This window comes from Lepidochelys olivacea, assembly GCF_965140295.1.
Source record: "Lepidochelys olivacea isolate rLepOli2 genome assembly, chromosome: 2".
NCBI lineage: Eukaryota > Metazoa > Chordata > Testudines > Cheloniidae > Lepidochelys > Lepidochelys olivacea.
The window spans coordinates 141513060-141537552 of NC_140412.1; the positions used below are offsets into that span (position 1 = coordinate 141513060).

General features: G+C 42.3%; 1 protein-coding gene across 1 annotated transcript in view; it reads left to right on the forward strand.

Annotated features, from left to right (window-relative positions):
• The window catches only part of CTNND2 (catenin delta 2), an 867924-nt gene that overhangs the window by 623096 nt on the left and 220335 nt on the right, over nucleotides 1-24493 (forward strand). Inside the window, exon 5 of the mRNA XM_084621097.1 lies at nucleotides 989-1202. Within this exon, the coding sequence (XP_084477223.1) occupies nucleotides 989-1202 (214 nt within the window). The remainder of the gene's footprint in view (nucleotides 1-988; nucleotides 1203-24493) is intronic.

A 24493-nucleotide genomic window follows, 5' to 3' on the forward strand; every position in this document is an offset into this window, starting at 1 on the left:
TTATGATATTTTCTGTCTTATTAATTATCCCTTTCCTAATGGATACAGACACTCTGTTAGCTTTTTTGACAGCCGCTTGTACAATGATCAGATGTTTTTAGAGAACTATCGATAATGACGTCAAGATCTGTTTCTAGAATGGTAACAGCTAATTTAGTCCCCATCATTTTGTATGTATAGTTGTGATTATGTTTTCCAATGTGAATTACTTTGCGTTTATCAACATTGAATTTCATCTGCCATTTTGTTGCCCAGCCACCCAGTTTAGTGAAATCCCTTGTAACTCTTTGTAGTCAGCTTTGGACTTAATTATCTTGAGTAATTTTGCATCATCTGCAAACTTTGCCTCCTCACTGTTTACCATTTTCTCCAGATCAGTTATGAATATGTTGAAATGGTTTTATATCTTTTAATCAGTTACTGATCAGTGAGAGGACCTTCCATCTTATCCCATGACTGGTTACTTTGCTTAAGAGCCTTTGGTGTGGAATCTTGTCAAAGGCTGTCTGAAAGTTCAGGCATACTATATCACCCTTGCCCTCATGTTTATTGACCCCATCAAAGGATTCTAATAGATTGGTGAGGCACAATTTCTCTTTACAAAAGCCGTGTTGACTCTTCTGCAACATGTTCTGTTCAGCTTTGTTTCTGACAATTCTGTTCTTTACTATAGTTTCAACCAATTTGCCTGGTAATGAAATTAGGCTTACTGGACCAATGCAGAAGTCCCTTGTTGAGACAACTGTTTTGGCTCCTCATTGTTTTAGTTGCTTTAACAGTTGTCCAGAATCTTCACTGGAACGAGCTTTGCTTTCAATGTTATCAGAGGGAAGGAGCCAGCACCATATCAACTTGCAGCTGTTCTTGGACCACAAGCAAGTGCTATGCATACTCTTAATTTGAGCACCACTATCTATTAAACTGAATAATGTGTGCACTGCACCTGCTCGTTCCCTAATACCTTGGTTGTCACTTTTGGCTGTTTCAGATAAGAAGACAAGGAGGAATACAGTTACTGGTGGACCTGTTGGATCATCGAATGACAGAAGTCCACCGTAGTGCCTGTGGAGCTTTGAGAAACTTGGTGTATGGGAAAGCAAATGATGATAACAAAATTTCTCTGAAAAACTGTGGTGGTATCCCAGCATTAGTACGCTTGCTCCGCAAGACTACAGATTTGGAAATCAGAGAACTGGTCACAGGTTTGATTCTATGTATTTTTTTCATGAATATCAAGTGCTAACTAGGTCCTAGCTCAGTACTATTTGTGCAGCACAGTGATGTGTATCAGATGCTCCATAAATTACCTTTTGCTTTATCACTATCTTCCCTACTTTCAGGTTCTTGGACAAGCGAAATATTGACTGACTCCAATCAATATTTAACTGACACTTACTGAAGCAGCAGTGATTTCCTGAGCTGGTTCACTGTTTTTGTCCCCCCACTAGTGGAGAACTGTGTTGATGTGATTGCATTCTATACGCAGGTTATTCTTGGTGCTAGCAACTCCATCATTGGGTATGCGTTCCCCCTTTTACCTTGTAATTCTTCAGAGTGGAGTTATGCTGCACCATATCCTAAGTAGTGCAAAGCCTGCTTGACTCTTCTTTGCTTCTTATAGATGTAACTTTAGCGCCCTCGTGGCCAAGATGGAGTCTGCTCCTGTAGGCTGCCAGGGCCGGTGCAAGGATATTTTGCGCCCTAGGCAAAACTTCCACCTTGCGCCCCTCCACCCCTCCCCGGGGAGCATCGCTTATTATAAACTTTCAAAAATGAATACTGCACAATGATTAAGAGATCAAGATGACTTTTCCTTAAAATTAAGCAATGTTGATTGTAATCGAAAATACTCTTTTTAGTCATGTATACTTCCTTCCTTCATATCAAAATGTACTACATTTTATTCTACCTTTAGAATATCCAATTATTGTTAATAAAATTTATAAAATTAGAATGGCGGATACTCCGTCATACAGCAACAACTGACAATATCAATATAACAGATTTCAACAACCTACACACGGATATTCGCACATGATAAACATATACACTCAAATACTAAACATACACACACAATTGACACAAAGTATTAGCGAAATGATGCAGCAGCAATTGCCAGAGTCTTTGATCTGAAACAACTCAACAAAAATAGTTAGCCTCAGTCGACAAGTTCCAAAAACTAGTAAACGTAGCATGATAAAACAGCCTGTCAGAACGGGTAATGGCTGCGTGCGACGAGAAGAATGACATCATTGCCGCTTTGTACCATAGTGAAGCAGTACGCTTGTGCCCGCACCGCAGAGCTGGCGTAGGCTATAGCTAGAATGTACAAGAGAATGACAAGTTAAAATGCAATTTCAACGACGTTTCTCTTTTCTTTATTCATTCGTTTTCCAGCAATAGTGTAAAAAAAAATTTGGGGCACCACTTTTTGGTGCCCCCAAATCTTGGCGGCCGCCTATATCGCCTAGTGGTTACACCGGCCCTGCAGGCAGTGCTGGCCAAAAGACGGCGCGCGCAGGAAAAATTCCTTGCACCCCAGGGGCACCTGTGCCAAACCCCCCAGAGTGAACACACCCACCCCCAGGAAAAGTACAATGGATATAACAAAGGGAGATATTTATTTGCCGAGGGATGAGAGGAGAAAAGCAACAAGAGGAAATGTAGGGGGAGCAGTAGAACAGGGTTGCATCGAAACCAAGGCCGCACAGGCTCAATGGTAGCACAGTCTGAAAGGGCTGACACCGAGCAATGTGTCTTCACACAGAGTTCAGGAGTCCTGAGCAAAGTTCCAGTTCAATGGTGAGTCTTGGGTGCTCCTGCTCGTCTTCCGCACCAGTGAACTTTCCCCAACCAACCCCTCCGGTGCTCCCTTCTTCCACTCTCTGCAAAGCTACACAGAGCAACAACCTCCCCACTTAAGCTAGCAGCCTCCCTCTTTATTCCCAATGCAGAGTCACAAGCCCCAGTACTCACCGCCCCATGCAGCTCTGGGCAGCAGTGATACTGGGTCCAGCTCCGGCCTGTCCTTCTTAGGCGATTCCTCCCTGGCACAGTGCTCCTCCTGGCTCCTGTCCTGGGGTGTCCCCGATCAGCCGCCCTGTCCTTCCCAAGCTTCAGACAGGTTCTCTCCCCTTCACTTTGTCCAGGGCCTCCCGGCTGCAGCCCTTCTCTCCCGGGGCTTCAGAGCCACACCCCAAGTTTCCCTCCTTTCTCTCACTGTTCCCCCTCCCCACAGGAAAAAGATTTAAGGGGGCCATGCTCTCTAAACCCCAAGGAGTTACATAGAAATATATGTGGGGGAAGTATGTTGAGGATATGGGTAGTGTTTTCTTTCACTGTGAAAATGGCATACTGAACAGCGTATACTGTAAGTACAGAGAGCAGAGTTTGGTAAAGAGATTATTTCATAGGATGACAAAGTAAAATCTGGTCTGCAATTGTTTCTGGAGTTGCTTTGTTTTTAGTTCAGTGTGAGTACTGGTTTTTGAGCTACACAGCAAAAGAACAAAAAATCCCTCACTATTAAATTCTTCGTGTTTTAAATATTTTTGGCTAAAGCCACCCTAATTTAAACTAAATATTAAGAGCAGTTACTTCTTTTTAGGGATTTTTATGTGTGTTTTGGTGCTAGGGTGAAAAGTACACAACTGAAAGGATACTTGAAATATGCTGTACACAGTGTTTCAGTGGGCCGAGATAGGTAGCATGAAAATGAGATATAAAGCTTCTTTTCCTCAGGTTGTTTTTGTCCAGCAGAAATGAGAAGTGGCAATGAGGCATAATCAGTTGTCTGAGTGCTGGTTACACATGAACATTACTTATTTTTTCGCTCCTATTTGCAGTATATCACAAACTTCCCTTTCTATAGAGTGGGGCCCTCTCTCAGTGATGACTGTACATGAGCAGAGTTCACTTTTCATAAAGCTTTGTTATGTTACATCAGCTCCCCCTGCAAGAAGAGGTGCTTGCAAATATGTGAAAGAATATATGTTAAACAAAAAACCATATGAAGATTTTTAAATCCTCTGTAATTTGACCCTTCACTTGGCTATTAAAGTGTGAGTGATGTGAAAATTAATGTCATGTTACAAATCAAAAATCTTAAGATCTCTTTCGTTTTTTACAGCATCCATATCTCCATTGAAACTTTTTTTTACTAATGGATATGATAAAAATTCTAGTATTTAGTGATCCCAGGATCTATCTACACACACACCCCTCCCCACTTTTTCAGAAGATCATCCACCATTTAAGACCATTGATAACATCAGCCATGTGTAGACTCAGAATTTCCTTGCTCGAGGGTGCATTAATCAGCTCCATGATGTATTTTAAGTGTAGATTTTTGTATTTAATTTTGTTTCTTAATTATCACACCTTTCATCTCATACCTGTTATCCATGATTTCTTAGATTCTTCTTGTCAAGAAGATGCTGTGCTACATGGAGCTCTGATGGTGCATCCTGCTGAGTGACAGAATTACTGATAAACCTAATAAAGAGAAACTATTACTTTAGTTTCAACATATTTGTTCTGCTCTTGGTTGTGCTGTCTGACTCCTGACTTTAGGGAGCACTCGGCCTGCTTACTCTGAGCAAATGAGTAGCAAAGTGCTAATGAACTCCTTCAGCAGCTATAATGCAAGTTTCCATTGTATCTGTTGCTGTATTACTAAAGATATTGTGTAGCGATATGACAACTCACTGGTGCAGCATCTCCTGCTGGTCATGTGGGAATTAGCTCTTTCCAGCCTTCGGAGCACCCTCTGCAGGCCGGTGTCCCTCCTGGACCCCGGTGCCCTTTACCCTGGGGTTCTGCCCCAACAGTACCCCCCACACTCTGGGTCTCTCCTCCCTGGGGAAAACCCAACCCTCTGAACCCACCTTGCCTCAGTGGCAAGTGCCAGTCGTCATCTAACCCTCGCTCACTGGGGCAGACTGGAGTGCAATGGCCACTCATCATTGACAAGGGGTGAGGACCAGCTGCCTCCGCCTATTCCCAGGCTGCCCCTCTGCATCCCCAGTACCTTTCTGGGCCTTTACCAAGGCCTGCAGCCTGGGGTTTACCAGGCTGGAGCTCCCCAGCTCCCTTTGCCCTTCCCCAGCACGGGTCTGGGTCCCTGGGTCTGGGTCCCTGGCAGCTAGCCCTTCCCACTCCAGGGATAGAGTGAGACTCCTCTTTCTGCTTCTGGCTCACAGCCCTCTTATAAGGGCCAGCTGGTCCCTGATTGAGCTGGCCACACCTGTGATAAGCTACTCACTCAGCTTTTCCCAGTCCTCTCCAGGGCTGTGTTTACTATTGGCTCCCCAAGGCAACCTTCTCCCAGGGCTGTTTTAACCCCTTCAGGGCTATAGCAGGATGACCACCCCACTACAGAGCGTTATTATTCGATTTTTAAGAGAATAAGCTACCCTGTATATTCCATCCATTAAACAATATATCACGGAATTCTCACGCACTATCAGTGAAAGAAAATAATTAAGCTAACGTGCCCTCAGACTGGTTATCTTGAAACTATGTGATTGCTAATGACAGGTGTCAAACTCTGACCTCTAATAGTTGTCACCAGTAGCTGCAATGAAAGCTGTAGCTAAGAGGGAGGATCGCAGTCTGAAAGAGGACTAAGCATGTATAAAAGGAGAGAAATGAGTAGAGCTGGGCAGAGTGAAGCTGTTGAATGGAATCAAAGCCATTTGTAGCTCAGGATTTTGTTGCGTTTTTTACTGATTATATAGCCCACCGACTATATGTGGCCCATGGCTGTGTTTCTGTTCCTCTCTGTATGGGAGACGCTTTAGGTTTGATAATGAATTACTGGTAGTGCTAGTGCTCTACTGAGCTCCTATCCTAAGAAATGATGTTCACGGTGCCTCAGAGCTTGAATCCTTCAGTAGCCAGACTGGTATTGGGCGTCTTCATCAGGGCCCCCGCTTGCTCTCTGTAAGGACCCTGTAGCGTGGGAGCTGGCCCCAGTCAGATTTCTTCCCTTCTGTCCTTTCTGGAAAGGAGGAAATAACTCTCTCAATAGCCTCCTCCTGTAGTGGTGGAAGAAAGAATATTCCTTTGGTACTAAACCTAAGCTGGTGGTAGGTGCTGGGGAGAGGAAGCTTCTATTAGTTGCAGTCACCTCCTTGCATGGGGTGAATGGGAGATACTACCTCAGCAGATCCTCCTTTGGCTAGTGAGTGAATGTGTTGTATGTATCAACAATATACATAATAGAGAATTATGTAATGGGTCTGACTATATATAATGTTCGTTATCCATCCATGATACAGAAAATCTATTTTCATTCATTTTAGAGGGTATTATTGGCTCCATCATAGTCCTATACCTGGCCCCCATTACCACAGTATCGCAGTGCCTCAGTATTTAATGTATTTATCATCACAACATCCCTGGGAGGTAGGGAAGTATCCCTGTCCCCATTTCACACATAGAGAATTGGAACACAGACACCCAGATCCACAAAAGGATTGAGGCGTTGTAACACTGAGCATCATAGTGCCTAAGGCCAAGTCTACACTACGGCCCTATGTTGGTCTGACTACATTGCTCAGCGGTGTGAAAAATCCACAGCACTGAGTGACATAGTTACAATGACCGAATTCCCCATGTAGACAGAGCTATGTCAACGGGACAGCTTCTCTCATCAACATAGCTACTGCCAGTGGGAGAGGTGGATTATCTATACCCATGGGAGAAGCTCTCCTATCTTCACTGAAGCGCGACAATGGTGCAGCTGCACTGGTGCAGCTATGCCACTGTAGCAAAGTACATGAAGACGAGACCTAACTTTTAGGTGCCTAGAAAATCACAGGAACAAGACTGCAATCGACAAAGCCTAACTAAAGTGCCTAGGCTCCCTGTACAATATGTGGGGAGAGACAGGTGCATGGAGTGACTGGAGTAGGGGCACTGGACCCTGGGTCTCCCACTCCCAAGGGGATGCCCTGACCACCAGGCTACATAGTCATTCTGTCTGTCTCTCTGACCCAGTGGCTGTTTCACTATGGTTAAATACTTAGTCATTGTCCTAGATGGAGAGAGAGTGTGTGAGCGTGGGAAAGGGAATGACTCTGTACTCCAGTAGTTAGTGCACTCAGCTAGGCGGCGGAAGACTCTGGGTCCAGTCCTCCTGCTCTAATGACTCTTTCACTATTTATCCACAGTGGAACAGCTTCAACAGGAGAGCCAGAGGGAGTTCTGAATCAGAATATCTCATAGCCAAGTGGTTGTGGCCCTGGGTGACCCCTGTTCAAATCCTTTCTCCCCCTCTGGCAGAGAAAGGGGGAACTGAGCCTGCGCCTCTCACATCCCAGGCAAGTGCTGTAAACACTGCACTAAAGGTTATGAAGCGGACATCATCACCTCCTCCTCTGCCCAGGTCTTGAAAGGGACCCAATCCAGTCGGGGATCTCTGAGCTTGCCTACCGAATCAGGCCCTGAGCACAAGTGAGGCAGCTGAACCCCCATCTTCTTCCCTGGCTTCTGAATTGCTCTGTGGCTTAGGTGGGAGATGGGGATTCAGATGCCTAGAGGGAGGCAACAGTGTGCACGCCCGGAAGCTGAAGCTTGGGCACCAAGTGAGTGTAGGCACCTGAAAGGTTTGCCAGTTTTATTGATCACAGCAGAGCCAAAACTGGGACTTAGGTAGCACGACACCTTTGTGGATTTGGGCCTAAGAGACTAACTGACCTCTCAAGGGTCACACAAGAAGTCTTTCGCAGAGCAGGGACTTGAACATAGGTCTTCCACAGCCCAGGCAAGGGCCCCAGCCACTGGATCAGTCTTTCTACAATTATATTTATAGTAGAAGGAAGCATTTGGAATGTCCTGTAGCACTGAATTGTGGCTTCACCCTTTGTGAGCAGTGCACCCAATCCAAATTCATGTTGAGAAAGGATTTAAAATTGTTCTTCTTTGTAACTAACAAGGTGCTACAGTGTTAACATCTCTGTTCATGTTAATCCCAACAAATTAGCTCTTAAAATCTTTTGATTTATGTTTAAGCAAGCAATATTGAACATAAGGGGACTGCTCCTGGACTCTATGGCACTGTAAATAAGGCAGGAGGAATTGGAGTAAAAAAAATGTAAATATCTACATACAAGTCACTGTATAACTAATTTTAAACTGCATACATGATACTTGTTTGGAACTAGTAAGGGAATAAACATGAATACATTTGAGAAGCCATGTGAGCAGACAAGAACAGAAAGACTCTTTCTAGCTTTTGGAATTTTTGTAGAGTAGGGGTTAGCAGGCCTTTTGCAAAATAAGAGAATTTTAAACTCTAGCCTTTGGCTTATATTTATATTCTGCAAATACACGCATGCCTATAAAACAGCTGGAGAGTTTACACTGTAAAATCTGTTTACAGTAGAATATATTTATCCATTGCCTAAATGAAGCTGTATACTGGATAATTTTCTTTCCTTAAAATGATTATTGTGAAAAGATGACCAGTATTTTATTTAAATCCTATTGGAGTCATTGTATTATCATTTTGCCTGTAATAATCTTATGCACATATTCTTCAAATTCATATGCTGCATATGTTAATGTTCTTGAGAGTCTCACCCAGTTTAATTTTTCACTGTGATTTGCATTCATCTATGAAGATTATCAGTCTCACAGAAGATTTAACTAGTTGTTATAATCCCTGGTAATATGCAAGCTATTGAATGAGAGGAATTGTCTTTTCAGTATATTTTTCTCAATTCAAACTTTTATCTCATTCCTTTTTAAAGTTCCTTAATTTGCAGATGATTTCTATAAGAAATAAAATTTTATTCTCAGCTCACAAAGCATGATAGGATTTGCACAGTTGTAGCAAGACCCAGCTCCTGTCTGCCATTCTACTCTTCTTATGCCCAGGGCCAGATTTACACTTTGCGTGCCCCAAGCGTCCCCCTGCCTACAGCTGACATTCATGTTATCTGTGAAAAATGAAACAAAACCAAATATAAATGATAATTTAAATATTTATTCAATACAATAACAAAAATACATGTAATTAAAGCAATCAAATAGGTAGCAGGTAGGGTCCCCTGCTGCCCACGGCTTGGAGCTCTGGGAGCCCCGCCACCCGCAGCAGCTGGGAGCTGCAGTGGGCCCCGCTGCCCAAGGTGTCTGGGAGCTGCAGGGCTCCCCATCACGCATGGCGCCTGGAGCTCCGGGGGCCACCTGCCGCCTGCACCGGCCAGGAGCTTGCAGTCCCACACCACTCACGGTGGCTCAGATCCCCGCCGCCCGTGGCAGCCGGATCTGCAGGGTATCCCCACCGTCCGCGGCGGCTCAGAGTGCCAAACCGCCACGGTTGGCCAGGGTACCCCACCACTTTTAACTTTCTGTGTGGCGCGCTGCCAGACAGAAACACCACACACAACTGCCCAGTGCCCCATACAGACCTCCACCCCAACACAAAGAGACCTTCCCCACCCCCTCACTGCCCAGAGCCCCCACACAAACCTCCCAGAGACCCACTCTCTCGCGCCCTGCCCCCTGACCACACTCTCCGGCCCCGCTGGGAGGCGACTATGTCTGCCTGGCTGAGTGCACTGGCAGCACACCCAGGGCTGGTCGGGGATCACTCTGGCCCCTCAGAAGTGGCTCTACCAGCCAGGTTGGAGCAGGAACAGGGTCTGCCCAGGTCTGGCTCCCTCAAGACTCACTTGCCCTGCAGAGCCCCCTGCGTTGGACTGCAGAGCTCTTCCCCCGCCACAGGGGGCTGCTTCGCCTTCCCTGCAGGCAGTAGCATTCCAGCAGGGCTGTGTGGGGTCATCTCCCCCGCAGCCTGCCCCGCTCCCTGCCAGGACCCAGGAGCGGCAAACTTTGAATTTTTAGGTGCCCCTAGAACTCTGGTACCCCAGGCACGTGCCTACTGTGCCTAAGTGGAAATCCGGCCCTGCTTATTCCCATACTAGCTCTTGGTCAGTCCATTGCCACTGCAGGGGAACAATAACACGATTTTCCCTTGTCTCGTCACTTTCGCCATTACCCTACTCCTGATTCAGCCTCCCTACAGTCACAGATCAGCTTATTTCTTTCCTCACAAGAGTGGTTATTCCAAATGTAACTGTCTGCACCTCCATTTTGCTTATTTAAAAGCAATTTATTTGGTAAAATAAAGAACATAGAAAAGTATAGGAAAAATGGTTAAAGGAAAACACACCTTCGGTATTGTAACAAAGTTCCTGCTCTACCTTGGTGGGTCTTGCGCTTATTGGCAGATTTGCTCACCTTGGAGCTTCACGGCAGCCCTCAGTTTGGCCGTTTTCGTGAACCCACAGTCCAGGCCAACTCCTCCTGTATCTGACCAGGAGTTGGGAGGATTTGGGGGGAACCCAGGCCCACCCTCTACTCCAGGTTCCAGCCCAGGGCCCTGTGGAATGCAGCTGGCCAGAGTGCCTCCTGGAACAGCTGTGCGACAGCTACAACTCCCTGGGCTACTTCCCCATGGCCTCCTCCCAAAACCTTCTTTATCCTCACCATAGGACCTTCCTCCTGGTGTCTGATAATGTTTGTACTCCTCAGTCCTCCAACAGTCCACGTTCTCACTCAGCTCCTAGTGCCTCTTGCTCCCAGCTCCTCACACGCACACCACAAACTGAAGTGAGCTCCTTTTTAAAACCCAGGTGCCCTGATTAGCCTGCCTTAATTGATTCTAGCAGCTTCTTGATTGGCTGTAGGTGTTTTAATCAGCCTGTCTTAATTGTCTCCAGAAGGTTCCTGATTGTTCCGGATTGTTCCTGGAACCCAGGAGAAAGGGACCTACTTAGCCTGGGGCTAATATATCTACCTTCTATTACTCTCCTATAGCCATCTGGCCTGACCCTGTCACAGTATGAAAAGCACCTCTAAACAGGCTCCAAATCTCACTTTAAGAAAAGTTAAATGCCCTGTAGGAAGTCCTCTTTTGTGACTTCCAATTGCCTTTCACTCTGTTTATCTGTCTTTCTATACCACACTTATCCCATAAAGTAAAGAAGTTTACTTTAGTTCTTTCAACCTTCCACGAGTACAAGTGTTAGAGGGATGGGCTTTTATTTTATTTTATTTTATTTTATTTTATTTTATTTTTAAGTGTTTGAAAAAGCTAGGTCAAAAAGATGTTTAGATCCTTCTCAGCTCTTGCAGAAGGGACTTCCACTACTATCAAGATTGTCAGGTGTCTGTTTTTTTACCAGAATGCCCGGTCAAAATGGACCCTGGTGGCTCTGGTCAGCACTGCTGACCGGGCTGTTAAAAGTCCAGTCAGCAGCACAGCAGGGCTAAGGAAGGCTCCCTGCCTGCCATGGCTCTGTACGGCTCCCAGAAGTAGTGGCATGTTCTCCCTCCAGCTTCTAGGTATAGGGCAGCCAGGGGGCTCTGCGTGCTGCCCCCACCCCAAGCACCCTCCACAGCTCCCATTGGGTGAGAACTGCAGCCAATGGGAGCTGCAGTGGCAGCGCCTGCAGATGGTGCAGTGCGCAGAGCCGCCAGGTTGAGTCTCCGCATAGGTGCCAGAAAGAGGACATGCCACTGCTTCCGGGAGCTGCCTAAGGTAAGCGCTGCCTGGACCCTGCATCCCCTCCCATGCCCCAGCCTTCGGCCCTAGTCCTGATCCCCCTCCCACCCTCCAAACCCCTCAGTCCTAGCCTGGAGCATCCTCCTGCACCCCAAACCTCTGATCCACAGCCCCACCCCAGAGCCTGCACCCCCAGGCGGAGCCCTCACACACACCCGCACCCCAACCCCCTACCCCAGTCTGGAGCCCCCTCCCACACCCTGGACCCCTCATTTCTGGCTCCACCCCAGAACCTGCACCCCCAGCCCAGAGCCCACACCCCTCCCATACCCCAACCCACTGCCTCAGCCTGGAGCCCCTTCCCATACTCCAAACCCCTCAGCTCCACCCCCCAGCCTAGAGCCCCCTCCTGCATCCCAAACACATCATCCCTGGCCCCACCCCAGATCCTGCATCCCCTCCTGCACCCTAACCCTCTGAGCCAGCCCGGTGAAAATGAGCGAGTGAGTGAGGCTGGGGAGAGTAAGCAACAGAGGGAGGGGGGATTGGAGTGAACAGGGGCCAGTACCTCAGAGAAGGGGCGGGGCTCCAGAGAAGTGACAGGGCCTCAGAGAATAGGCAGGGCAAGGGTGTTTGGATTTGTGTGAGTAGAGAATTGGCAACCTTATTTACTATAGTTTGGCAGTTGGGAAATCTCTGTGCCCTCTTTTCACAAGCTTCATCCTAATGCTATGGTTTCATTATATGTGGTGAGTACATTTGTTATTATAGATCTTGATGCTGGAATGAGGTAGCTCAGCCTCAGCACATTGAGGATCTTGAACCTTGAATTTGATCCTGGAGACTGGGGTGATATTTTCATAATTCTTTCTGTTGTTGAGTAGGCAGATTGCACCATCCTAAACAAAGTGGAGCTTCTTAAGGGATTACTTTCATTTCCAGGTATCGTGTGCTGTGGTAGACAAGCCTGGAGGTGACAAAAGTGTGGATCACATTTGTTGGATCCTCATCTGTGAGCACTGCAAAGAGTGTATCCTCCAGTCTAGAGGTATTTTCAGCAGCTGAAACTCTCTGAATACTAGTGTGGAGTCCAGAAGGACACACAAGCTGCACACTTTCTTAAGTCAGAACAGGCGCCTTGGATAGAAGAAGTTCTGGTGTTGGCTCTTCCTCTAAAATGTTTCCCTTTCCCTACCACTGTCGCTTCTGTCTAACAGAAATTTAGTTTCAGCCAACTTCTGTTCCTCCAGGCACTGGGAGAGCTGGGTGATGGTGCTGTCAGTACTGGACATAAAGGAGATGATCTCAGTGTTGTCTGAGAATTGCTGCTGAGTCTGTATTGTCCCAAAATCTCTTCCAATGATTTTGCTTAGATGTTGAGCCTTGTCTAACTCTAAAGATGAGAGCTCTGGATGTAGAGGTGCAGCCACCTCTCACAATTCTATGATCGGTCCAAGAGAATATTTCCCTCCATTCAGAACCAGACCTTCCTCCCTCCTGTGTCTTTGGCTCCTTCTGCATATTCTGTCTCTTTTCCCTTATCTTTAACCAATCTCTCCACTCTAGATCATTTCCCTCTTCCCCTAAGAATGCCCGTGTTTTTGCTACGTTGAGTTTTTTTTAACCTTGATAACAACTTACCTCTCATACTATCTCCTATCTCCCCTTTCTTGCCAGAACTCTGCAGATATCTTTACTCTCACTGTCTTAGTTTCCTACCTTAGTTTTCTCACTAGATCCCTGATTCCCTCCAGTCCAGTTTCACTCCCCCAAAACTATCTTCACTGAGATCACTAATGACCAACTAGCCAAATCAAGGAGACATTTCTCTATTTGTAACCTTCTTGATCTGGCTGCTGTCTCTAGACAATGTTAACCATTTCTCTTCTTTTCAGCTTCATGTGGCTTTTTCCACTTTGTGCTCTCCTGGTTGTTCTTTTGCCTTATTGCTAATTCCTCCAGCATTTCATTTAACAACTTCTCCTTCCTTTCCCTGTCCATTGGCAAAGCAACAGGATTCTGTTCTTGACACTCTCTCTTTTCTGTCTATGCTCCCTCAGTAGCCTTATTTGTTCCCATTGCTTCAGCAGCCACCTCTTCCCTGATGATTTCTGAATCTGCCTTTCTACCTAAGACTTCTTCCCATTTGTCTATAATCTATAGTTGCCCATCTCCTTGCTTCTCCTCTTGCATGTCTAGCTGTTGTCTCAGATTTAATCTCTTTAGAACCAAAATTCTGTTTCCTCTGAATCCCTCTCCATTCCCACCTCTAATTGACACAGGAGCCAGGGTTGTGTGGGCAAATGTGGCTTTCCTCCAGCTTTACATCTCCTCTATTTTAGGTAGCTGGGAGCCAGTTTAAACCTCAGTGTAAATTAGAGCATCCTCAAGGCTTCCCTACCATACTGTTGTCCACCTGTGTTGCCAAGGATCTATGCAGGCAGCCAGAAATAGTTGAAGCAAGCTGTCACAGTTTAGGGCAACTTCACCTGTATTTCCCCTCAGTGGTCCAGCAAAAGCATTTTCTCTCGAGCCTCCACCTATTGCCTTTTTGAGTATAGATCCACCTTTTACTCCCTTCTGACTGGGATATTTCCAGGCTCCACAGTTCCCTGCCTTCACTGTGTTATCTGCAGCAGAGACAAGCTGCCCAAGCACACCTGCTTTGGTTCTCTTCGGAGATGGTTAACAGTGTGACTGCCAATGGTTATTGATACCGCACACAAGCCTATTTCATTCTTAAGTTAATGGCATTATAGAGAAAACATTAAAAACAATAAAGGAATCTACACTCATGCTAATAAGTTTACCAGACATCACCCCAATTCTGACCTGAGCTGTAGCAGGAGCCATCCTTCAGCACCTCACCCAAAGAGGGTTTTTTTGTGGTCACAAGTTCATCAGGCTTCAGCTCAGAGCAAGCAGACCCATAGCATGTCTCGTGCATCTCTTGATCTAGAGTTTCCAGGTGTGGGTAATTAGTAGACAATGGGTTTTCTTCCCCAGGGCATAACTTCAAAGGGGTGGATTCGAAGTGGGTTATTTACATTCCCCTTACCCCCAGGTACTTCTTAGGAAACCCACTTCAAACATAGTGTTCCGAAAAGCCCTTAGTACATTAGTCACTCTCCTACAAGAAGTTATATACATGCAGTAAGAGAATAACACATACACAGCTGCATTTTTAAGACAATGAACCGCAACAATATTAAATCTAATTCAAGAGGGTTCAACCTGATTCAGTAAAGTTCATTCAAGATATAGCAGAATATTCTCAGTCTGTCATATAAGCAACTCTCCAACCAGGCCCCCATGTCTGAAGCTCTGGGGGATGAGTGGCATAGAGCCATTACACCAACTCTTTGCCTCTCATCCCCCTATGCCAGAGATATTCCGGTGGCTAGCGCAACTGACTTTACTAATGGAGCCAGCATAAAGGGACTTGAAGCGTACCAATGAATCAGGCCTATAATATGCATGTGTATATAGAGTGAAAGGCAGTAGTGAAAAAACATAATTGCCTGCAGAGCCTGCAATGAGGGATGAGTCTTTGATATCCCTCAGGGAGTCAAGGAGACTCTGAATTGCAATGCACTGTTATATTGTAGTTCCCTTCACAAGAGAGTTTTGTATAATCTGGATGGAACATACTTCATTAGCGGTCTCCTCACTCTAGTCACGTGCCACAACTCTAGCCAGTAGCTGCTGGTAAAGTGAAGCATAAAAACATTTTTAATAAGAAGTCTGAAATAATTGGAAATTCAAAATCCCCTAATAAAAATGAATACAGAGAAGAGAATATGGTATAAAATTAGCATACAGGCTGTGGATGGTGAAATAAACAATGTTTTTTCACTCATTAGGGGTGACAATGCATAAATGATTTGCAGCTCCACTTTGACTCTCTTTGAGTTATGAGTTAATTATGAACACTCTCATAATTATATTTTAGAATTTGCTCTGTTTGCTGCATGGTTAGCACAAAAATGGTACTAACCAGCGTTAACAAAGATAACACAGGAATCCCCACTGACTCCTATTGGAGGGGGTAGAACTGATCAACTACTGCTGGACTCAACCAACACATGCTTTTTGTTTCAACAGATGTTTCTGATTGTTGATCAGATTGTTTTCCCCACCTCAGGCAAAAGTTTTTATACTGTTTTTCATTTCTCTTCAAAGAACAAAAGCCATCCTGAGTGGAATCTCAGATACGGCTTCATGAGCAACAAACTAGCTGAATTAGTAAACATGCCTTTCAAACAGTAGCCCTACATGACAGTGGCACTTGTATATCAAACACTATGTATCTGGTCTGGCTGAGAAGTGATTTTAGCAAGTGGATGATTGTAGAGTGATGTAACTATAAAAAATAAAATGGCAAATAATTTCTTACTGCACTGAGCAGTCTATTTTAGGACAATATTAAAATGCAAATGGCTAAGGCATAGCTTTTGTCTACTGAAAATATAAAAGGGTAGGGAAAACTATGAATTTTACCACTAAAGATGTAGAAGGGGGAAATTAGTTGGTAATTCATGTTTTAATTTAAATTTGATTTAAAGACAAACTTAATTGCTTTTTGAGAAAGTTATCAAATCAGTGGATTTAGTGCATGTACCAGATGTCATAAATCGTTATTATAGAAATATATACCTAGGTTTTCCATAAAGTTGTACTGAAAAAGTAATTCAAACAGAATCAAAAAGGTATTAAATTGGTATAACTGATAAACCAGGTCCTGAATGAGGAACAAAAAGAAAACTACAGATGTATCACATACGCTTTTAGGCTTTAAACAAGTGAGACAATCTTACTGTACTAATTAGGGAGACTAGAGCAAAAATGAAAAAAAAAGTAGGAAAAAAACAAACGTGGAGGGAATGTGCTTAGAAATATAGATCGATTGAGTTCTGTAATAAATTAATTTGGTCCATGCAAGTGAACTTTAGTTTTCAGATTTGCACTAATAAAAATTGTTGTGTATCATCAAAATCCAAGAAGATTCCCCATCTAATATGACCTGTATCTGTCTTTGGAATGTTAGAGGTATGTCTACTCAAATAATCGAAAAATATGGCTTTAGTTATAAATAATTACTATGATGAGCAGAAATGCCTTTGGCTGCTTTGGACTATAATAAAACATTCCATATTTCCTCCTGAAGATAAGGACATTTCACCCTGAGATTCTGTGTTTTGTTTATATTTTCTAAAGTTTTATATTACTGTTATTTAAAGAAGGTTTTAGATATTGATTAGAATCAGTTATATTTCTGTTTAAAACTTTTTTAAAAAAAAATTCCTCCTCCTTTGCTGTCTTTGGCTACAAAGACATGTACCCCTTTCCTACAAAACTTCTCAACCAATCTTGTAGTGGAATAATAATAACCTTCAAAGAAGCACTATTTTGGTCACCTCTCTATTGTCCTAACACTGATTTTAAATACTAAGTTTTATCAAAGGAAATAAATTGTATATCAAGAATTTAAGCCCATGAAAGTCCCTAACGTTACATGTAATTTCAGTTACCATTAACTGGTGAAGAACAGCATTTGATTTTATTCTAAAAGTCAAGTGTTTTACGGCTGAGATAAAATTCTTGTATAGCTGATAATGCTAATTAAAAATTAAAGATGGAGGAGAGGGGCCTTCTTATGTAACCAGGATTGTTGGATATATTTATTTATTCATTTATTTAAGTTGAAAATTCTGAGTTCTTTTACATTGAGTACTGCCTCCAAAATAACTAATCATTGAAGATTTTCCGGGCAGATTTTCAAAGCTACAATAGCTGTTAAGTGTTCAACTCCCACTGAAGGCCAACAGGAGTTGGGGACCTAACTGTCATTTATGCCTTTGAAAAGCTGCCCTTTAATTCGTAAATGTTGCTGTTGAGCTTTGTTGGTTTGTTTTTGGCTTCTATATTATTTTTGTACCTTCAGACTTGTGAGTGGTCCCATTAACTTCAATGGGACTATTTGCATGCTTAAAATTAAGCATGTGTCTATATGATTGCAAGACTGAGACCTTTGTTTTTCTTTTCTTTTTAGTTCACCATGGTTTTCTAGTCCGGATAAATTGTAGCTATTTTTCAGACTTTCCAAACCTGTCAATGAAAGATACATCTTCATTTCTCATAATATGTTGAAAGACTGTATCTCAGTCACTATCCAGAATCTGGAAGTCTCACTAAGAACTGATTCCTGTACTGTATTCATAGAGAGCAATCCAGCCACTGTCAAAGAGAGGGGACTGAAAAAATTGGGAACACTGGAGAGGTTGTTATTCTCATATAATTAGCATGAATTTTAATGAAATACTTGAAAAAATTTAGAAGTCAGCTGATATTATACCAATGGTAAATTTTGGGACTCTGGATATCTTTGTAACTCCTCCTGTGCAAAGTTATGCTTCATAACTAGATTTCTGACCAAAACAAAACAAATAAAAAACAAAACAACGGATGACTATTTAAAATCTATTTAGAAGCAAAGTTCAAATTTTTCCATTTGTTTTTGCTAATTATCTCCAAAATGAATATGATTCCTTTCTTTTGTATAGAGAGTTCCTGAAAATGTCATTCCTATATTAGCATTATATATAATGCTGCAAATCTTGCAATTAGTAAAAACAATATTAATATTAAGAAAAAAATATTAAAAACAACACTTCTCATGGTGGGTATTTCTGCAATCAAAATTATGGAAAGATTTAATAGTATCTTTCTGCTTTATCTGTTGTGTCACTTTCTTAATGGACTTTTTAATATAATGTAATGCAAGATAAAAAATTAAGAAGGTTATATTTAGCACAGAATTCTCACAGATAAGAAGTCACATTTAACACAGAATTGTGGTTAAGGGATGAGCATTTAGGATTTAGGATTTTCAAGGAGTTCATCAATTTAATAATTTTCTGCAAAAGTGCCCTTGACATTAGCTCAGTTACTGGAGTGTGTAAACACAGATGTGAAATTTTATTGTGATATACACTACTCATTTCAAAATAACATCTATTTATAGCCCTAGACCCTTTTGAAAATGTGACTTGGAGAGTGAGTGAGGGGGGTGTCCTCAAGTACTTCCCACTGACTTTATTTAACCTACTCACAGCCCATTTTCTAAAATAAAGTTTAAAATACCTGTTGACTGTATTCTTACAATTTTTCTCTTCATTACAATCCTAAAACTATACATAATACCACATGTTTTTGGCTGAGAAATACCTAGAGCATTTTGGTTTTGTTTGTGAATTATTACTAAATGTTCTTTTCCTGTGAAATTTGCAAAATGAAAAGCAAAATGAAATAATAAAGCTATGCAAAACTCTAGCACATTGCTGGATATTGTGCCTATGAAAGCTACAAGTTGGAGCAAATAATTTCAATGTAATAGCGCCTGTGGATATTTTTTATTAAGTGTTTTGTGGGATAAGGTTCAAGGCATTTTTTTATTATACTCACTGAATCAGTGATACATGCTTGCATGTCTAAATGATAAAAAAATTTAAATTAAATATAAGATTTGGAAGATGTTAGCTTTAACTAATCTGTCTTCATTGGCTCTTTAAATTGTTAATAATGGGAAATACTGTTTTCCTATTTCTAATTATTAAAAAATGACTACATCTTCTGCGGCTGCTTAATTTACTTTAGAGGCAATCCTTTAACATAGCATTGGGACGACTAATATGCTTATGGTTAAATACATGCTTACATGCTTTGCTAGATTAGGGCCATTTGTGCAGGATCAAGCTTTTACATACCATATTTTCTCCACTGTCTTCTTTCTTCCTGCTCAGCAGCTTTCTTAATGGTTGAAGGTTAGATAATAATTTGATTTTATCTCCCATTGCTTGAAATACTGTCATCCATATTATTTTTCATCCGCCCCTTTCCCAGTGACCTACTCCTGTGGGGCAGTTAAGATTTCCTTCAAAGTGCTAAGCAACCTTAAATCTCATTGAAATAGTATTTGAGCAAGAATGGAAGGCACATAACCATGCATAAGACTGCATGTCATAATTTACAGTACCTGTTTCAGCCCAGTAATCAAATACCTTCAGCTTTCCTCTGAATCTTCAGGTATATCCATCACATAATATTTATTTTGAAGGAACTGCTGTAAGTATCCATTTGCACCAGTAAAAACTAATCAGATGAGTACCTTTTTCAATATCCAGTGGATGTACTGTACCTAAAAATATCCATATATCAACATAAAAGAAACAATGTCAGTTTTTACAACCTGTTTTTTTAAACGTCTTACCTGAATTTTAGAGTCTGTATTCATCTGTAGACAGCAGTATAACTGCTTCAAGAAATGTAGCCAGCTTTCAAAAGTAAGTCCAAGAAAAGGAGTTAATTGTCCCCAATAGCTTCTTCAGAGACACATAATACATCCACCTTTTCAAGCACTAACAAAACAAAACAAAACCCTTGTAAACTAATCAAGCTATTTCCCCTACAGTCCGGGAAGGGGGAGAGAGATTGTTACTCTTTGTTTCCATTTTTAAATACTTGGGAGATTCTAATGGTATGTCTACACTGGAAGAAAAGCCCCACCGCATGGCCACAGCTGGCCCGGGTCTACTGACTCAGGCTTTCAGGGCTCAGGCTGCCAGGCTAAAAATTGCTCTGTAGATGTTTGTACTCGGCTGGACCCCAGCCTATGGGACCCTCCTCCCTCATGGGGACCCGGAGCTCAGGCTCCAGCCCCTGTCCAAATGTCTACACAGCAGTTTCACAGCCCTGCAGTCCAAGCCCCGTGAGCCTGAATCAGCTGACCCAGGCCAGTATTTAATTGCTGAGTCGATGTTCTCCCAGGGTATGTCTACACTGCAATGTAGGACCAGGGTTAGCAGAACTTGAGTTAGCAGATGCTGGGTTTGATTTTCTACATGGATTTGTAACCCCAGGTTATGAATTGTTGAACCTTGGGTCCCAACACGGGGCTCCAGCATCTGCAGTGCATTATGTGGGTGCAAGCCCCACCACCCATGTCCCAAGCTTCCTAGCACCCTCCCAAAATGCGACCGCTTTAGCCCTTTGTTTGTGGTGTGGTGTGCAAAAACTTGTCTGTCCAGAGGGCAAAGTAAGTAGGCCTGTAGGATTGTGGGTTACTTTTGGCAGCCTCCCAGAGCACATGTCCCAGTGGGGCTATATCTACATTGAAAAGCAGTAGGGTTTGAACCCTGGGTTCCGACATCCTGGGTCTGAGCCCTGAGTTAGTATGATTTGTGTGAAGATGGAAGAGGAATTAGGTCTCACTTTAAACCCTGGGCATACATTCCAGTGTAGTCATACCCAAAGACACTATGGAGATGGCTCTGTATAAGTAGCTAGTGTTCTAAAACCCTGGTATTACTGTCCAGTGCAGTCAGATTTCCAGTCTGTGACTTTCAGGTCAGTAATCTCCTCCAAAAAACTCTAAATCCATTCAATATGTATTACATATATAGTGCATGTATAATGGTAAATAGAGAAGTAATTTACCAAATTGTGTAATTTTACTTCAAGGGTGATGTTGTCTGTCACACAGCATTTAAGTAAACAAGATTGTCACTTTTACTGAATCATTTTCTTCAAATCCTATTACCAATTTGCATTCCAATCATAATACCTTCCCCTCCTTTAGGGATGCCTTGCCGCTCTCTAGATATGTAGTTTCTATTTTGGTTCTGGAATTGAGAGAAATAACTGTCTTTATCCACAGATGTAATTTGTTGGGCTGATGAGGAGTAACTCTTTTTCATAATGATTCCATAGCTGATTCACCTTCGGCTGTCCTCAGTCAGCTACAGAAAGATCCTAAAACTGATGCTTTTTAAATCTTCTGCTTTCTTCACATTCTTAGCTCCACTCCAAAAGCCCTGATGTAATTTAAGGCCAGTTGTCAGTGTGACTGACCTTTTGTTTTATCCTTTCTTACCTGTGCCTGATCCAGCCACACTGTTTGAGACTGGATCCCATGAATTCACATTCTTTTAGCCTTTTTGAGACCTTCTACCCCTCTTTACTCAGCTGTGATTTTAATATTCCTTTTTTCTGCTGAGATGATGGACAAGCAACCTTCTCCATCAGAGTCCCCTGCAATTGGCAGCCATGTTATAAGCAGAGATCACCCCCTGGCAGCCTACGTGTATTAACTCAGTGAGGCACATGAACTTACATTGCTCTGAGTAGCAGACTTGGGAAGTCACATGGAATGGTGTCACATTTGCCACAATTCTACCACCTAGCCTCAGGGTTTCCCTCTTCTTCTGTGTTCTGTTGTTTCCAGGACACAGACGAGCCATACGTGTGAAATTGAAGTGCCTTTGAAGCCTATGTACAAATTGGGGATAATTATGTTTTTGTTTTCAAAAGTCAGTAAAATCGGTCTTGTGTACTTAATTCACTGAAAATAATTTGTCTCCAATGGCAAGAAAAGAGCAGATGGGTATTTTAAATGAACCCGTAATCTAGTCATAATATGCCACTAAATGGATACATTTTTATTTAAAGGTTTTGAACTTTTGTCAAAATTGTGCTTAGGGCAGGTTTCAAGCAGGACTAAATCCAGAGCTGTGAATGGCAGACCTTGTTACAAAATATATTATAGAAACATCACTGCTGCACATAAAATTATGAATTGACATACATTTCAATTTTAAGATTTGGTTAGTAGGTAAAGGTCTGTTTTTTACAAGAGCATCAACCTGGCATTCAATTGAGTGTGAGCCAATGCATCCGATGAAGTGAGCTGTAGCTCAGGAAAGCTTATGCTCAAATAAATTTGTTAGTCTCTAAGGTGCCACTAGTACTCTTTTTCTTTTTACGAATACAGACCAGCACGGCTGCTACTCTGAAACCTGTTATTTAGATGTCTAACTTTCTAATTAGTTGTTGTAATCAAGTAATGAGATGTCTAAATGCTTTAATCCACAACTGCAGTAAATTGTGAGTGCCAAATTATGCTTTCTGGGTTGGAGCCTGTTGCTGAATAACTGCTCCTGTATAAGTGGATGGATATGTTGGTAAGAGGTGGTATACAATATCCTTAGACAAATAGACATGTGTAAACATTTTGAAAATCTTCTCTGTTATATGTGCAACATCCGTTAGACTTCATTTGTGAAGTGTTTTCTAATAAGCCTCTTATTATGGGAATGGTGTTTTCACTGGCTCTTAAGTAGCATATTGGGGCCAAAGTCTTTATTTTGAATAGAGTGAATTATTTTCTTTCTCAAGGAGAATTTGAATGGTGAGATCACTCTCCTGCTTTCCTTTCACTTAGAAGAGTTTGCTCTTTCTCTGTGCAAAATAAATACAATATAGGACAGACTTAACTTCATCATTGTCAGGGAAAAGAGGATATCAGCAGAAATACTCTTTGTTTTTCATCATAACTTATTTCTCCTCTTGCATTAATCTCCCCAATGTCTAATGTTAAATCCAACAACTACCTGGCAGACCTGGTTGACATCTCCTCCCACTCCATAGTTATATATATATATATATTTTCAAGGTATTCAGCAAACAAGAAGAAATAATGGTGGGCCAAATGCAGGTCTTGTGTAAGTAGGTTCATCACTACTTCAGTCACTAGAGTTACACAAGATCTGAATTTGGTCCAGCTAAACTTTCTAGCAAAAGGTTTGAAATTAAGTTTCTAGCAACACATTCAAGCAATATTAAAATAAACCATTTTGTTTTCTAAAAACCAAAACACTAGTTACTGCTTTAGACTAGGGAAAGCATAGCTGAGATAAAGAGTGTTAGGCTTTCACATATCTGAACTCGGTAGTGAAAATGTTTTTGTTGCAAATCAGTACAAATCAAATCTGGATCCTAACATTAAAAAAGTGAATGTTTATGTAGATGTATTCACCCAGGAAGCCCGCATCTTCAACAGTGAATTCTATAGTCCAGGTTGCAACTTGACTTATAACCCCCACTTGCACAGAACTTTCTTAAAAACGTTCCTTCTGAGCACTTTGCGACTTGTACGAAGAAGAAGGAGTTAGGTTCAGTCTGTTTGGTAATCAGACACAAATATATCTCCCCAGAATTTTTAGCATAAAAATAAAAAATCACTGAATTTAAAAGTTCAAACTTTATTTGTTGCTAATCCTCACTGATGAATAGTTGTAGTTTATGCTTTGAGGAAAAAAAATCCCAACAGCCAAACAAAAATTTTGACTAATTTTGGCACGTATGAAAAATAGGCAGTTAGATTTTCTGTTATATTAGCACAGAAGTCAGTTCTATTGTGTATCTAGAGTAGTATAGCTTACACATTATAGAGCTGTAAAAACTGTGTAAAGTTCTGCACTGCCACACCAGTGATTTTGTCTTTAGTTTTTGTTGTTGTTTTGTTTTGGCTAACTATAACCCCAACCATAAAAACCCAACAAAGACCCAAATAACTAAAGAGTTTGTTAGTTAAATATTAAGGCTACAAATGATAATACCTCAAACTCCTTTTGACTATAGATTACTCACATGAGTAAAGCTTTGTGGGGTGAGGACCTGAGTTAATATACAGTATTTGCAGTACAAGTGGGTTAATGTTGCTGTTAGAACCTTAAATTTGCAATGCAAAACTTCTCTGTGTTCGAGGCTCCCATTGTCTGGGTACACCACAAGCAAGACAGGAGACACTTGTTATAGGTTTTAATCAGGCCGCAACTTTATTATATAGATGTCTGGGACTACCTGACAGATAAAGTGTACAGTGCATGCAAATCCATGCTTATTCAAATCAATTCTCTGGGGCTTCCACCAGCCCCCCCCTTTGTTTAATCCATGCTTATTCAAATCAATTCTCCGGGGCTTCTACCAGCCCCCCCTTTGTTTCCATCCAGATCCCCCAGCCGACCCATGGCTTGGACCTTACTATCCACCACCCTCGTAAAAGGGTTCAGGAGGGCTATGAGAACGTGTGTGTGTGGGGGGGGGTGTTGGCTCCCTGCTGTACCAGTCAGAAGAGTCCCC